The sequence below is a fragment of the Megalops cyprinoides genome, chromosome 1 (genome assembly GCF_013368585.1).
Source record: "Megalops cyprinoides isolate fMegCyp1 chromosome 1, fMegCyp1.pri, whole genome shotgun sequence".
NCBI lineage: Eukaryota > Metazoa > Chordata > Actinopteri > Elopiformes > Megalopidae > Megalops > Megalops cyprinoides.
In genome coordinates, this window is record NC_050583.1 from 20,957,785 (window position 1) to 20,974,959 (window position 17,175).

The 17,175-nt window shown below is 42.9% G+C and overlaps 1 protein-coding gene across 1 annotated transcript; it reads left to right on the forward strand.

Annotated features, from left to right (window-relative positions):
- Positions 1-1,589: 1,589 nt before the first annotated feature.
- Positions 1,590-17,175, forward strand: xylt2 (xylosyltransferase II). Its single transcript, XM_036550027.1, has 11 exons — positions 1,590-1,757; positions 8,527-9,046; positions 9,165-9,340; positions 10,310-10,512; positions 11,289-11,369; positions 11,809-12,025; positions 12,291-12,467; positions 13,342-13,598; positions 14,113-14,308; positions 14,966-15,299; positions 15,795-17,175. The coding sequence occupies exons 1-11, from the start codon at positions 1,626-1,628 to the stop codon at positions 16,115-16,117; spliced, it is 2,616 nt and encodes an 871-aa protein (XP_036405920.1). The 5' UTR covers positions 1,590-1,625; the 3' UTR covers positions 16,118-17,175.

A 17,175-nucleotide genomic window follows, 5' to 3' on the forward strand; every position in this document is an offset into this window, starting at 1 on the left:
GGAGACAACTGATTGAAATCAAAATGTTGTAGACATTGGAGTAACCTACTAACTACATGGCTACAAAGTAATTTGAAATGACACATATACAGTGGCTTCGCGAATAATTCAGGGCATTTGATCTGCAGACCGAACTGATGCTTTCCATGCAATCTGAGATGGAGAGGAACTGCCGGGAACAGTGGGAGAAACTGCCCAAATCCAGGTGTGCAAAGCTTGTAGAATGCCAAGAAAGCTCGAATCTGTAATTGCTGTAAAAGGTGCTTCTAAAAGTACTGAATGAAGGGTCTGAATACTTATGTAAATGAGATTTCAGTTTTTGATTTTAATCAATTTGCATACATTTCTAAAAAAAAGTTTTTGCTTTGTCATTTTGGGTTATTGTGTGTAGACCGCCAAAAGAATACATTTAATCCATTTTAGTTTAAGTCTATAAAACAACAAAGTATGCAAAAAGTGAAGGGGTCTGAATACTTTCCAAAGCCACTGTAGGTTACTATTACCTATAGTAATATATAACCTGTAACACTTACCTGTGATAAATAACAGATTAGGTCTGCTTATTACAAAAATGTCTGTATGTGTTCTGTTACTGGAAAATATGTGGTGCAGTGATAGCTTTGTCACTAAAATTATCAAGTATTTCTGTAGTTAAGTTTTAATGATCAGTAGCATTCTATATGTAATTTTTCACATCTAATAATTATGCATGTCTAATAAACCTTTTGACAGGGCCATATTCTGTGTTTCTTCCACATAAAATGCAAACACAAATAACTCCAATAGATTAAATTTAATACTTACACATTAAAATGTATCTCCACTTAAATTAATGTAATTTAGAGACAAGCTACCATTAGTGAAACATCTTAAGCATAGATGTGTTGTAGTAATTAATTCTAATCTTTAATTTTTGAATATATGAAGAAAATACTCTACAGTTTGAATAAAATGTGCTGTATACCATATTTATTTTTCATTTTAACAGTATGCAAGGCCATATTTTTGGCCTTGCATACTGTGTCTTTACATTACACATCCTTATCCCGAGCGAGCAACTTACATTGGCTGCCCTATAGATCGTCTTTTCATACAGGTGTATATATACTTAAGCAATTTTTCATAAGTACCTTGTTTACCCACATCTGTGTGTAACAGAAATTTCAGTGAATTGTGTTCGTGGTTTCGTTTTGCTGTGTGCTCTGAGTGTGTTTAGTTATTATTAGTAATACTCTAGAAATCCAGAAATTTCTACAAAACTTAGACATAACCTACGGAAATGAGTAAACAGCCAAGAACTGTCGTAACTCATTGTGAGCTAGCTAAAATGTTATTACAACACAGAAAGCAAATACAGACTTCCAATATTGTCAACTTCGGTGTCCTTTATAATTCACGTTCAAAGCCCACACGTGGCCGCAATGTAAATTTTTGGCATCCTGCTTCACCGTATATAGCTAGCGTTCGGCAGCTGGAAGCCAGGATCGGAACGCCCCCCTGTATGCGGACAAGAGACCCCTCTACGCACCTTCTTCCGTATGCTGTTGCGTGCGCGGTCCGCGCTGCTACGCCTCCCCTTTTTGCCTTGCTGGCTCGTCCCCGTGTGGAAGCTTGGGACTGAAAAAATGGTGGCGAGTACACGGGTTCAGAAGCTACTCCGCCGATACAAACTGGCGATCGCCGCCGCGCTTACTATTCTTCTCATTCAGGGACTAGTTGTGTGGAGCCTGCGGACTCTGGAGGAAGGGGAGGTGGAGGTGAGTAGCCATGTTATGGGTGCTGTATATGTTCGACACAACACTGCTGCGGTGACGGCTCAGATGTCTGTCACTAACGCTAGCGAGCTAGCTAGCTAGATGACTTAGCCTCACAGAGAGTAAGCTAATTACATAGCAAGCTTGTGTTTTGTGTAGAGCTGACTGGCTATCTTAACTGTCTTACTACCTGCCTAGCTATCTAGCGAACTCTAGCTGTAGCTGGAGCTAGCTTCTAGCTAAATGTAAAATGTTAAGCAAGACAAGACTCTTGGATTGCTACTGCTACACAGCTAAGTAATGTTAGCTAGCTACAAGTGTTAAAATAAGATGACACTTATTACCACAGCATTTCATACACCGTTTGCTGTTTGGCTAGGTAATTGCAGACTAGCTGAAGAGTACTCGCTAATTGTCAAGTGTTGGCTCATCGAACCCATGTTTCTGTCGTATTGGGATAAGTAGCTAACATTGGCTAACACTACAGCCAGCTAATGTAGGTGGCAAAGCTACGTTTTCTCACCATGTGCTAGCCAACTGGCTATGAAATGGTGTGTGCGGAAAAAAAATCACACACATTCCATTTCATAATTGGATTTTGGTGTTACCTTGGATTCCAAAAGCAACGTGTTAGACACAGGCATGGTATTCATAAGTATTAGCCAGCGACAGCAAAGGGCTGTCTATTCGATTATCCGTATGACTGTCTCGTGGAAAAGTAGACGAACTTGATTACAGTTAGTTATACAGTCATGTTCCCACAACTTCAGGACACTTGTGACATTTTGGGCAGAAACTCAGTTGTGATTTATCAGCTGTTGTCCGTGCTAAATTTCATGCCACAAAACAGATTCCTTTTGTGCCGATTTCACATACATTTTTTCCGTTGAAAATACTGAGCAACCAGTGCATTTTAGAAAATGCTGTTATTTGGGGGTTGGGTGAGGGTTAGATTTCAATATATAGGTTAGAGGAAAATATAATCCAGTTATACACACACACACACACACACACACATATATATTATGTTATACATCACTACATAAAAGTTTACCATTGTACTGTGTAATCTAGGAACAACTCCCCCCCCCCCCCCCAACCGCGTAAAGAAATGTCTGAGATGTTGTTATATGCATAGTTTTATGTTAGTTTTATGAATGTGGTTATTTTATGCATAGATGCTGACTAACTGCAGCAAAGTCTGGTGTTAAAATGCTTGTCTTTGTGAATTTCAGACAGGCACATAAGTTAGGAGAGTTGTACCCCATTACACACTGCTATGTATTGGAGCCATCTGCATCTAGCAGAAACAGGGATTGGCCAGTCATAAGCAAACATGTAAATACTAACATGACAGTGAACCTGCTCTGTAGACTGATTCTGTGGAACCTGCACCAAACTACCCACAGCAGCCTTGTGCACGGATTATTGCATTGGGCTAATGTTAAAATCATAACTGGCAACAAGTTTCTGCAAGTATAAAGAATGTGCTTGTGGCTGCTTACTGTCTATTGTGGTTATCATTTATCAGTATCCCCCAAGGGGGTTAAACATAGGGTATTAAGTATGTATGACATTTATTGAAACAGTCTAAATGTCCATAACAGAAGGACTGCATTCCCTTTTAGGCTGAAGTGCTTTCATTTCGTAGAATGTGTAATTTTATCACACTCAATTAGTCAATCAGTAGAGACATCACCATAGTCACTCCTCATGGAGTAATCACTGCACCTTCACTGAGCCTACCATCTCAGATTCTGGAGGTACTGGCCAGCACGTATTCTCAAAGCATAATGTCGCTCTCTCTTTAGAAGTGCCTGTTCCATTTTGTCAACAAATGAAGAAAGTTGCTTTCGGTAAACTGTTTGCTTATTGGATTTAGGCTATTCCAAGCAGTGTGTCGCATGTTGCTTTAAACTCTGAAAAAAGTGAATGGAAAGTATTTGTACTCAGTCAAAAAAATACAAATGTAGCTTTGTGTGACCGCTGCATAAGGTGCAGGTTCCTATGGCTAAGTAAGACAAAATGTTGTCTGCTCACTGCAGCAAAAAACGGAGCTTCTGATCTCTACAACTCTGAAAAAGTAATATTCGGTTCTTGAGGATTTCCTATAGAGAAGGCAGGAGTCAATTTTAATGCATGCCAGGGGCAGTCTAATGTTGGATGAATGCTTAGCAATACTGTTCGTAGCTGTGTTTTCATTTGGTGGTTCTACATCATATGTGTGAATGGCAGAAGTCAGGTTGAATCATGAGAAATATGCAAGGTATTAACTGTGATGTGACAACTGACACTGGGCTGTAGTGTGTGTTGTAGTCAATACCTGTGTTGGTTTTGAGTGAACTCTGGCATGATATCTCTTTGATACCCTAACTTCTGTAGGCTTAAGCTGAAGGCAAGCTTGCCATGTAATGTAAGCCACTAGTACTGTGGTCACTGTCTGTAAGTAGCCTTATTAGAATTAAAGATTCAAGACTGGACTTATTCTTGTGCAGTCTAAGCAATGTCAACCTTTTTTAATTAAGTGGGGTGCCTGCAGGGCAATCAAGAAAAATGGAAGGCCTGGAGCAAGTATGAAGAGTGAGCTCAGCCCAATGAGATGACTCAAACAGCAGCGCGCTGTCTCTTCGACTTGTGTATGTCAGTGTGCTGTCTCAGGGTGTAGGCTGTACTGCAGGCTCAGAGTGTGGAAGGAAGCTGGTATGGTGGGAGGCGCACGCGCGCACGCATGTGTGTGTGTGTGTGTGTAGGAATGTACAACTGAGGGTTAAAGAATGTCCCTGGAATGTTTGATACAGTCTACAGAGCATCCTTTGCCACAAACTGAATAATATACAGCACACTGCAGTATAGTATTGTTATACAGTAGCACTGTGCCAAATTATGAGCTCGTTTTTGTGTCCCCAAAATGAGATATCTCTCCGCTTTTATGTGGTGGTGGTTTCAGAGCTTCTTTAATATTACTTTGGCACTATGAGGGTTGGGGCAACAGTTGGTAATGCCAGAAAACACAATGAATATGCCATGAAAATCATCACATGGGCGAAGTTTATTTTAACTGTAATGAGTGTGATGTTGCAGCCACTGGACCCTGGCAGCGCTTGCAGTTGAAACTGTATAAATAAACGGCACATTCTCCAGAGAGTAGAAATATGGGGGAAAGGAGGGAGCATGTCCCCTGCAATGTTATGAGTGCCTCGGATGTCTCTCTCCCCAATAAAAGCTGACCGCCTACCCATATAAAGTTTCCATAAGACAAATGCTACTGTTAAAAAACAGCCTTACAGGTATTCCAAAAACGTGTGTGTACTGTAATATCTGTAAATACTCAGTAAATTATTGAAAAGTAGAATATGGGTTCTTTACGCTAGTTTGCAATCCATACTAGTTGGCAGCAAATTCTCTATCTCTTAATTGTATTCTGTGGAAATTTTCCTTTTCATTGCAACATTCAGTAGCATTTGTAGATGTCTGCTGGGTCTTTGACCACCTGGATATTCTCTGTGCCACCAGATCATGCTGTTGTAAAGATGCATTAATCTGTTGTTGCACTTTGCACTAATAGCCTCTGTGATGTTCATTTACATTACATTACATTATTGTCATTTAGCAGATTCTCTTATCCAGAGATACTTACATAGGTTATGAAGTGTGATCATACATATGTGGACAGGAGTTACCTTGAAGTGAGTGCTGATTAATCAGGTAGACACACTGTTTAATCAAGTAGAATACACAAAAACAAGTTGAGGGCAATGACCTTTATATATATATATATATATATATATATATATATATATATATATATATATATATATATATATATATAATGTGTGTGTGTATATGTAATATACATATGTAATATATTTAGATATATGTATATAAATTCTGCCCATACTATTTCAAGCCCACAAGCTGCTACCGAATATAAACAGCACTTACTGTCTACGTTGTGAGAACATCACTGAAGAAAAAAATGCTTAAATTAGCACAGAGCTGCTTTGTAGCCGCCTTCCTGGAAGTCTGGGATAGCATTGAGTCTGCTTTAATTCACACTCACTGAGGTACGCCTCAATTTAGAGATACTTTCCAAAGCCAACATGACAACAACCACTGTCATAATAATTACAAAGAATCGTAGTCTAAACAGGGGGTTCAAATTCCTTCACACAAACAACAGAAGAGTGGCCTTTGGCCAGGATTTCAGCAGTTGAGTCATATTCCTGTTGTGATGCCTCCCCCTCTATCTGCTCGAACGCGGTAATCAGAGGAGTAATCGGTAATGTTACTGTGTCGTCTGGTGTTTGTCTGACGAGCCCTGGGAGAGCTTAATCACGTCGTTTTCCTCTGCTTTGTTCCCTGGGCGGTAACACTTTAGAGATTCGATCCCCGGTCTCCCCGGGCCAGCTGCTTGCTGGCTGTGGTTCAGTCTCCCGCTTCTGAGATGAGGTGCAGCGTAATGGGGTGCGACAGCGGTCGAAGTGTGGTTTGCAGCAGCTCCCCGAAAAGGAATGTATTTTTATTCTGCATGTGGGAAACGGCACTCTGAGGCAGAAATCGTTTTTTTTTTTTTTTTTTCCCAAGGTGCGGGTAATGGTGCCGTAAACACTGGTCTGCTCCGTGCCGAAAGGGATCACGTTGCTGAAGCGTCAGCAAAGTGTGCCCATAGCTGTGGCAGGAAACGATGGAGTAGAACCATGTGCTAGACCTCATATTCGAAGGAGGGGGAAAAAAAACAGAAGTGTGTCGTGAGTTTAATTACACTGAAGCATGTAACTGTGTTTATTGTTTAATGATCTTGAGGTTGGTAGAAAGGCCGGTGAAGTCGGTGGGCAGCCAGAGAAGGTCGTCATCATTTTGCCGTACAGGGCGGGCCTGAGATTAGTTGCCCCTCTGTGAGTGTTGTAGGGAAGATGTTTCTGCTAAATTTAACTGACAGCCCCATGCACTGCAGGGATAATTAATAGGCGAGTGTTCCTAGAGCAGCAGGAGATGGTGCTGATAAGGCCATTTGCTCCCTCTCCGGCAGAGCTTTTCTTAGGCTTCTCTAAGTACGGCAGCCCGCCAGCTGCCTCCAGTTTAGAATACTCGATCTCCTCATTGCTCTGCTTGCTGTAGCATCTGAGAAGTAAGACTCCAGAATTTCTAGCTGAATTGGGGAATCACTAGGTGGATCAGAGAATCACTAGGTGAGTCAGAGAATCAGTATATGAACTACAGAATCACTTGCTGAATCACAGAATCACTAACTTAATTGCGGAGTTGGCCACCCGTAATGGAAGGTCTCATTTCCATTGTAGCTGGAGATTTGTAACTGTAATAAAACAGATTTCCATTGCAACCAGTTATGTAATCCTAGTGGATTTGAAAGGCAATGCTATTCGGTGGTTGTTCTCATGAGAATAATTGAGAGGGTAGATCTATAGATTCATCTAGGCCTACACACCCCAAACCAATAAACACACGCGGTCTCTGCGGCCATCTTGTATATAACCTACGTCTTCAAAAAGTACAATCCACATGCATTAGAGGTTTGTTATTCTCAAGAAAAGGCGTTCTTTTTCAGCAGATGACTTTAGTGAGGTGTCCATTCTGAATTGTTCTTACATTTCTTCCATGCTTTTGAGAGTCACGTAGGGGATGGGTCAGTATGGCCTGCTGGGGAGAAAATGGAGCGGGATGAGCTGTGACACAGAACTACTGACAGTAACCTTTAGAAAAATATCAGCCAAGCTTGATGGCAAGCAAATTACATTCATCACTGACTTGAAAACAATAATGAAAAAAGCTAACTATGGAAAAAAAGGATAATGGACACTATATGATCAGTGCTCAATTGCTCTTTCACTTAAATTCTGATGCAATAAGACGACAAAGTGAGCAAATGATGAAGCAGCAGGCCAGCAGTTAAACGAATCTGAAGCAAGAGGAAACGAACTGCGAAATAAGTTTCCTTGTCATGCTGTGCAACAGCTTGTAGCATTTTTTTTTTTCATTTCTCACAAATGTCTCTTGGAATATTTTCTATAACATTGTTCTCTGAAAACATTCTCGGTCTTAGTTTTACTGTTATCATTTGACATGTATATTTAATTGGAATGTTAAATAAAGTTTAGTTAGCATGTGTAATTGAGTATGAGAGAGAATGTTAAGCTGGGTGCCAAGGACATGTCAAGTGAAAGGTGCTTTACTAATGGCTGATTTGCATGCCTTTTTCCACTCATAAGCACTCTGTGTGTCTTACATTTGTGTAGCTTTCTTCATCATTTTAACATGTAATGGAAATAAAATATCACAGAATAAAAAAACAGAAACATTAGACATTGGAACAAGAGGCCATTTAGCAAGTGTCGTAGCTTCAGAAAATAATGCAATGTTCACTCTCAGATTTTTCAGGTCTTGTAGCAGCCTATTTATAACATTGTTGCTGATGGAGAAACTCATTATAGTCTTCCAAATTCCTAACTTTTATTAGTCACAACCTTCCTGAAACAGGAGAAAAGTCGTGTTGCCATTTTTGTATGAATGCTGTGGACCTGTGATGGTTCTTGTTATTTGCCTGTGTCTGTGTCATTTTCACTATTGATTATCCTTGGATAGACACCCAGTTAAAGTGTGTTCCTCGTTTTCAACATACTGCTTGAGCATTGAATTGGCACCATAGCAAGCTGTTGGATATTCATTTAAGCTGGATAGCAGGTTGCCAGGGGGTAGAAGATGGCAGGTAATCAATACCTTTTAACCCATGATCTTCTTCATGGTGTCCCTATAGAGGAAGCACAGAAGGTCCAAGCTCCCAGACAACAACAGCCAGAACCCAAAGAAAGAGTCGCCCACCTGGGAGCGGCAGAATGACCGGCTGGGTCGGAACCGCAGCCGGTGGAAGCCCGGGATGGAGCGACCGGGGGCCACGGCGGCCAGCGCCCTGAGGCGGGGGCCGCAGCGCCACAGGGCCGGCGGCCGCGACAAGGGCTCGCAGGGCCAGGGCGGCGCGGCGGAGGGCCTGCCGCACGACCCCTCCAGCAGCCGCAACTTCACGGAGCTGAAGGGCGGGGAGGGGGCGGCCAGGAACGCGCCGGCGCAGCAGGGCGACATGGGCAGCGTGGAGGGCGCCCCTCAGGCCCCCGCAAGTGACTTTGTCCCCAAGTGCGAGATCGCCGGCAAGGACGCCTTGTCCGCCCTGCACCGCGCCAGCACACGCCAGTGCAAGCAGGAGATTGCCAACATTGTTTGCCAACACCAGGAAGGGCTGCTCATGCCACAGTCACTGCCTCAGTTCTGCCAGCAGCACGGTGAGTAAGCTGCCACAGCTGTCTGTATCATCGCCGTCATCTCGGTCACTCTTTCGGCTTGTGAATGTGTGAACGTTCTTTCAAGTCTTACCTCTCCATCTCCTGACTGTCCGCACAGCTCTTTCAAGTCCCATGCTGCAAGGGGATGACCTGGACAATGACCTGCCCAAGGTGGATAACCCAGTCAGGCTAGCCTTTGTCCTGGTGGTCCACGGTCGTGCCATTCGGCAACTGAAGCGTCTGATCAAAGCCATATATCACCAGGACCACTTCTACTACATCCATGTGGATAAGGTAAGGAGGGTGATACAGGGGCCTCGAATGATGCGGAAGGCATTTCTTAGATGCGCTTGATGTGGAGGATCACGGACTATAAGGAAATGAGGAGTGCTGCAGCATTATAAGGTTCAATTATCCACCGAAGTGGTGCTTTATGAATGAATGAATTTTAAGAAGGGGAGGATAAATGAGAATCGTCCACACGGGCAGGAGAACGTTTCGTGCGTCACACCTTTTGAATTTTGAACATGAAAGTGCTTAAGAGCCGAAGAAGGATTCAAGTGAAGAGGAGGTTCTTTGTGTGCTGCAGTAAATCCATCATCCGCCGCACAGTGGTCTGTCTGTCAGGCACTGAGGGCAGTCCTGTGCACTGATAGGATTTTAGACTGTGACTGAAAGTATCTGTCAGCTCTTCCTCTTTTAACATTTTTTTTTTACACAGTCTGTTTCCCATTGCATTTTACAGTGCTGTTTTTGTGCTGTAAGTGTTTGTTGTTCATTCACGCATTGTGTGATATATTGTTGATATTGTTTGTGTTGTGTTGGGCTTTGAGCAGTATGTGAGGAAAAAGAAGAACTTGCCTTTGAACTGACAACCATCCTCTGCCCATTCTGATCGTTTTCATAATGAACACAATTGCATATTTTAGTAGGGATCACCAGTCAGCAGCCGAATTCCTTTGGTACTTCTTGTGTCCAACGTGATAGCAGTACCTAAAACTTTACATGAAATATTTTTTACTTAAATTTAAAAAAAGCTGTTAGCTGTTGTTATTTTAAAATCGATTGATCCTTTTTAGAATCAAGACCCAATCTCCTTGTTATGCTGTTATATAATTGATGTAATAAGAAGTGCACATGAATGCATGTGAGTGGGCACTGCACAAGGCCCAGGCCTCCTCTCCTTGTTGGGTCCTTTTAAAGAGCTTAATGAAAATTTGTTGCACGGTTTTCAGATTTCTTACTGCCTCATTCCTCTCCCAGCGCTCAAACTACCTGCACCGTGAGGTGCAGCAGATTGCCAAACTGTACCCCAATGTGCGCACCACACCCTGGCGCATGGTGACCATCTGGGGTGGCGCCAGCCTACTGAAGACCTACCTGCGCAGCATGCAGGACCTGCTCTCCATGCTGGACTGGAAGTGGGACTTCTTCATCAACCTCAGTGCCACCGACTTCCCTACCAGGTAGTGCTCCGCCTCTAGAGAAGAACATTTTAACATACAGCTTATTATCTGCACAGTAGCTATAGCTTCTGCTGTAGCTTCTTTTTATGTTTATTTTGGTGAATAATGTTCTCTTCAGCTATAGTTTTTAATCACCGTTCTATTCCAGTATATTTATGTATATTTCCACTAAAGGTATAGTCTGTAAATTTGACTGTTCTGTTTTCTGTTCTGTTTTACGTAGCTGCATCATGAAGTATGTTGTAACCCCTGAATTTAATTTCTGCTGGTCTTATAGGATTTTACAAATATGCACTCTGAAAGGTGCTTTGTGTTAAAAATCTATTAAAAACATCAGATATAATATTTTTTACTAATACAAATGACTAAGCGACAAAGTGTTTTCTAAATCAGAAAAACGTGATAGCCGCTGGTCCTATTGCATTTGAGTTTTGTCAGCTTTTACAGTTTTGTGTTGTAAGCATCAATTCAGCACCTGATACACAGAGGGATGCTTGAAAATCTGTCTTTTTTAGCCAGTCAGTCACGGACAGATTTTTGAAGGACATGAGAGATTTCCCCGAGCAACATCCAATCCTTGAAGCATCCATGGTTTATAAATAAATGCGTACTGAATGGCTCACAGAACAGCAAAGCCGATGCCTCTCAAATCCTGAGGAAAGAACTTAATTCTATCGAGGCAAAAGTCAGCACATTTGCATTGCTCCTTCTGTTGTGTATTTACTTCTAATATCACCTCTTTTTATGCATATGGTTTTCTCTGTTCATCTCGACAGGACCAATGAAGAATTAGTGGACTTTCTCTCCCGGTATCGAGACAAAAACTTTCTGAAGTCACACGGAAGAGAAAATGCAAGGTAATCTTGGTGTGTTGACATCCTCCAAGATCCAAGTCATTACAAAAATTTAAACAAAAATGTTTAGAAGAGCTTTCCACTGTCACTGCAGTTGCAACTGAGCTCCAGCCCTTGTAGCTCTGGTTCCCAACTGTCATGATACGGGAGAAAAAATTTTGTAGTACCATTAGTACCATACCATTGGTTAAAAAAAAAAAAAATAAGCCATTATTGCTTGGTTTTAAAAGAACCTGCCCATGGTGTAATTTAATAATTAAATGTTTGTGGATTATGGTACACTTTTACATTTTTCATGAAAATGTTTCTTTAAAGAGATATAGGGTTGTGTTTGGCTCCTTGATGTTGTGTGCCCATCATCATACCCTTGCAGGGCAGACACCACATGCAGCTTGTAATCCTGTGACAAAGGCAATGATTCCCTCCTGTGGTACTGTATCAGGTTCATTAAGAAGCAGGGTCTGGATCGACTCTTTCACGAGTGCGACTCCCACATGTGGAGGCTGGGCGAGAGGATCATACCCCAGGGCCTGGAGGTGTCGGGCGGATCCGACTGGTTCTCTCTCAACCGCCGCTTCGTCGAGTACGTCATCAACTCCCAGGACCAGCTGGTGTCAGGGCTTAAGCAGTTCTACACATACACACTCCTCCCTGCAGAGGTACAGAACCTCCTCACTCTCACCTGTCCTTTTTTTTTTTTTTTTCCAACTTGTGGCCTCCGTCAGTCAGACTTGTGAAATCCAGTCTTCAGTCAATGTTTTGAAGTAAGGCATTAAGAAATAGGGTGGCTATATAGGTGAGTTTGTGAATTTGTGAATGCATTTTATATAAAGTTTTCAGCCAGGTTTATGAACTGCACTGTTTGAGGTCTTGGCTCATGTAAAAATGCATTTAATTTTTTTTTTTCCATTTTCCACCCCCCAGTCTTTCTTCCACACAGTGCTAGGCAACAGTCACATGTGTGACTCTCTGGTTGACAATAACCTACGCGTCACCAACTGGAACCGCAAGCTGGGCTGCAAGTGTCAGTACAAACACATTGTAGACTGGTGTGGCTGCTCTCCCAATGACTTCAAACCCAGCGACCTCGTCAGGATCCAGGTCAGCCAGCATGACAACGTGTGCTTTGCGTGCAGATTATTGTGTCTGGTTGAATTCAGATAATTATTATCTTGACACATTTAAAAGTTTGATATTGCACAGTGATGCGTTAAGCTTAAGTCAGTTTTTATTCTCCCATTTTAGACAGACATATTGCTAGACGGGTATAGGACAATAAAGCATAGATGATAATGTGAAGATATTCTGATTTCAGCAGCAGATTATATTGGATGATTATGGAGAAAATTTAAGTCTTATTCAAAAACATATATATGTTTGTTATGTAAGGCAGAAATGTGGCAAGTCTATTATTGCAACTCACAAGGCGACTTGGAATCAAAGCGGTGTTGATTTTGGCATGACTATTAGTACTAATTAGCTGACGAGGTGTGTGTTCCCAGAATTTTGTAATTCTGAAACCAAATCTGGCTTGTGTACCTCCTCTCTTACTTGGAAAAGGCATAACTCATTTACATTACATTTACATTTATTCATTTATCAGATGCTTTTATCCAAAGCGACGTAAAAAAGTGCATATAGTGGGCAAACAACAGGCACAAGGGCAAGATGTGTACAGGTCATACAATGCAGATAGTGCTGAAGCTGAGCAAAAGGTCGGTGACAGAACTAATCTGATCTAAGGTTACATATATCAAATACAGTCACTGGGACAATAAAGTGCTGCTATACTACCTAGGCAAAAACGTGATACAAATACAACGTAAGAGATAGTGCTACAAGTATGAGCCAAGAATCTTAGATTTACAAGGTCAAATGGCAAGGGTGTCAGTCCAGGTAGAGTCTGAAGAGGTGTGTCTTCGGCACATGTCTGAAAGGTTGGAGTGAGCTCCTGTTTCCTTCTTCCTCTGAGCAGCAGCTGACCCGGCCCACTTTCTTCGCCCGCAAGTTTGAGTCGACAGTCAACCAGGAGGCCATCAGCATCCTCGACGCCCATCTGTACGGCCACTACCCCCCCGGCACACCTGCGCTCAAGGCCTACTGGGAGAGCCTGTTCGAGAGCGCAGATGGGGTGAGCTCCCTCAGTGACGTGGCCCTCACCTCCTACTCCTCCTTCTTCCGGCTGGGGCTCCGCAGCCTGGAGGCCACACAGGGTAGCAACGAGGCCTGCAGGTGAGGCCCTGGCGCCGCCGTTGCCATGACACTACCTTTTACTGTGCTACTCTGCCCAGCTCTACACTCAGGCACATATGCCTTTAGACCGGCTGGAAATCCGACGTGTTATTGGCTGTATTGTGATTACTGTGCTTGTTTGTCATATCAAACTTTATTGTTCTGAAATGTATGTCAGTGCTGTCCTCTTGGCTAGGTCTCGCTGGTAAGAAATGTTAATCTTTCCCGGTTAAATGAAGGATTTAAAATAAATTGACAATTTGTAAAATCATCTGAGTGGTTTTATCTGGATTAGTCCAGATAAGACCTGAAATTTAAAGATGTGAGAACAAGTGAAAGGAGTCTTAGATGCCATACTGAACTGAAAGGATCAATATTTTATGTGTAGTTTTTAATTCCAAATCAGAAAATAATTGAAACTGGATATTTGGAAGTACAAAGTACAACAGTTCTTTTTTTTTATTCTGATTTTTTTAGATGTTTCCCCAAATTATGTATTTCCCTTTTGATCCAGGTATGAGCCCATTGGCTACCCTCTTTCAGTGCACCTGTATTTCTATGACGACCGTTTCCAAGGCTACCTAGTAAAGCAGGAGGTTCTGAGTTTAACAACAAGGGAAAGGCAGACCCTGGAGGTTTGGGCGGTGCCCCAGACCACGCTGCAGCTAGAGGGCAACCTGCGGGAATTCGAGCGCCTCAAAAACCTGGAGGTGAGAGTAGGCTTGTGAAAGGGGAGGGGGTCTTGTTTGGATTAATAGCGATGTGGTGTACATACCAATATACTGACTGTCCAACATGGGAAATAGTGCCTGTGAAAGTCAGAGTAGTACAGTAAAAATAATTTTAAGCACTGTGATTTCATATAGTTGAAATCAATCAAGAACAAGACTTGAGCCAATGTAAACACTGTGTCATCCTAAATTATGCTTATCAGCTGTGGTTCTGTGTGAACAATATTGTCCTTATCAGATTGTCTGCGACATGTTAGAGTAAAAGTTAGAGTAAAAGACCTACCTTCATTTATGTAATATGAAGAGTATAAAAATGATATATTGTATTAGGATCAATATTAGATATAAAAATTATGCTGATCATGTTTGCACATTGGTCAAGATGTTGAATGCAAATGGATAAATTGGCCAAAGATTGGCAGTGTTAAGCTTGTACTTTATTCTCATGTAAGGTTTTTTACCATAGTCCGGAACTCAGTTCCTTTACTTACTGTGGATTTTCCATTTTGCCTGCCTTACCATACAAATCCTCCTGCCCTTTTTATGATTTGTGTCCCAGCCGTGTCTGTTCTCAAACGAAGTATGTGAACAGTACTTTATTATTATTTGTAATATATATGTCTACTTTCACACCAGGTGGGGACAGAGTGGGACCCCAAGGAGAGGATTTTCCGGAACTTTGGGGGGGTGATGGGCCCCCTGGACGAACCAGTGGCAGTGCAGAAGTGGGCGAGGGGCCCCAATTTGACAGCCACCATAGTCTGGATCGACCCATCGGAGGTGGTGGCCGCCTCCTACGACATCAGCGTGGACGTGGAGGCGGAGTTCACGCAGTACAAGCCCCCCCTGCAGCGCCCCCTGCGGCCGGGAGCCTGGACCGTGCGAGTACTGAGGCTGTGGGAGAGCGTGGCGGAGACACGGTTCCTCGTCACGCCCCTGGCTTTCAACGGGCGACAGCCACTGCAAAAAGGTGAAGATCCCCCCCCCGCTCGTTCTCTCATTGAGGCTCTGCTATCAGTGTTTGTAGTGCTTGGCCTGTCGAATGATTGGGTCACTCATATCTTAGGAGGAAGTGAAGCAAGCCCTCATTCATCTACCCCCACCCCTTATTCCAAAGGGACTCCAGTGACATTCTTACACTGTAGAGTCTTTTTCGGTTTCCCCTAGTGGTCCAATCTAATCTTGATGAACCATAGGGCCTGTGACCATAGGGACTGTTCTTTGTCTGTTTGTTCATGTCCCATGGGTGTGGTGTTTCTCACTACATGAGGTCTCCCTCTGGAGAGCCACAGTATAGGAAAGGGTGATGATAATTTCAGTCGTTAGCCAGGTCATCTTCCCCTTATTACCTCATCTCTCTTTCTGAGGTGTCCAGAAAGGCTTATTCTTACCATGATATGAACACTCTCACTGTCTCCCTCTGCTGTATTGATATTTGGTGACTTATGTGCTGTTTTCTTTTTAGATGAGGACAGCTGGCTGCATGCTGGTCCTCCTGGCAATCTGTACATGGAGCAGGGCTTCCAGCAGCTGAACCAAGTCCTGAAGCTGACCAAGGGGGAGGAGGCCCTGGAGGAAGCCCAGCGGAATGCTGAGCTTGTGGACAAGCCCCTTGAGGACTGGATTGACACTAGCGTCGGGGCATTCTGGGTAACGGGTGACATTTGCACCGCTCAGCCCTCGCCCTGCCCGTCTCTGGTGCCCTGTACCACGTCCAGCTGGAGCTCTCTCTCCCCTGATCCCAAATCCGAATTGGGGCCTGTCAAAAAAGACGGCCGTATCAGGTAGCCCCCAGAAACCCCGTGTGTGAAGCTGGCGGACACTGAGTCATGAAAAGAAAAACTTCTTTCAGGGTCAAGCGTAAGGAACAAGGCCTCAGGGACTGTAATGCTGGTGGGGCCGGAGGCAATTGGGAGGTTCCTTTCAGTAAAGACCACAACAGTGTGGTCAGCAGAGCCTGTGAGAGGAAGCCGAAGAAAAGCTCTGGAATTTTGCACATAAATATTTAGACTTACTTTTTGGGTTTTTTTTATTTTTGGAAGGAGACTTTTGTCGCTGAGGCATTGTTTTGTGTTTCTTGAAACACAACTCTGAAATGCAGGCTTTGGCAGAGGCCTTGCGGATTGAACTTTAAAGAGGTGAGGGCTTTGGTCTTTATTTTTTTGACAGTGTCACAAACATTACAGATGTGAAACTGAAATGAACAAGAAGCCTTTTGTAATTTAAGGACAATGAAACTGGCCAACTTTATACCTGACTACCACATTTCATGTTTTTGTGTTTGTTTGTTTTTGGAAAACAGGGGTGCTTGTTTTTTTTTTTTTATGCTCATCATTTGGGCCTTATTGTGAAAACATTAGGAACTGATAGAAGAAGTGCACTTTACTGTAAGACTTTACTACAGTGAGCCTTCCTTCAGAGGGCCAGTGGCTGGAGCTTGGGCAATGGAGGAACTTATTTAGAAATGGTGGGTGAAGTCATCTCACAGAACAGTGATCTTCATTTGCTGTGTTCCCGTATGCTGTTGCAAAACTGTTGCAAAGTTCTACTCTGCTCTACACTGTTCCACTGACTGAACTTAGACAGGGTGATAGCTAAGATCAATGGCTGCGTATGTGTAGACAACATAAACCTTACTGGGATTTGAAAAGGTATGCCCTTGCAATACAATTTCCCAGGCTATTTACGGCCTGGTATTTTGTTTTGTGTTTATTTATTTGTTTCTTTATAAGCTTTTCATGGGATATCATGGTATTACCGTCCATTCTGGCAGAGCCATTTGTTTGGGTATTGAGGAAGTGCCTGCCTGCATTATTTACACATATTGGTCCCAGATGTTCAGTACC

What these genes read in the sequence shown, in the direction of transcription:
- xylt2 (XM_036550027.1), top strand. Translation starts at nt 1,626, where the DNA reads ATGGTGGCGAGTACACGGGTTCAGAAGCTACTCCGCCGATACAAACTG. An exon ending in TCAGTTCTGCCAGCAGCACG is followed by an intron (nt 9,047 to 9,164) that starts GTGAGTAAGCTG and finishes CTGTCCGCACAG; the next exon opens with CTCTTTCAAGTCCCATGCTG. An exon ending in GGTAGCAACGAGGCCTGCAG is followed by an intron (nt 13,599 to 14,112) that starts GTGAGGCCCTGG and finishes CTTTTGATCCAG; the next exon opens with GTATGAGCCCATTGGCTACC.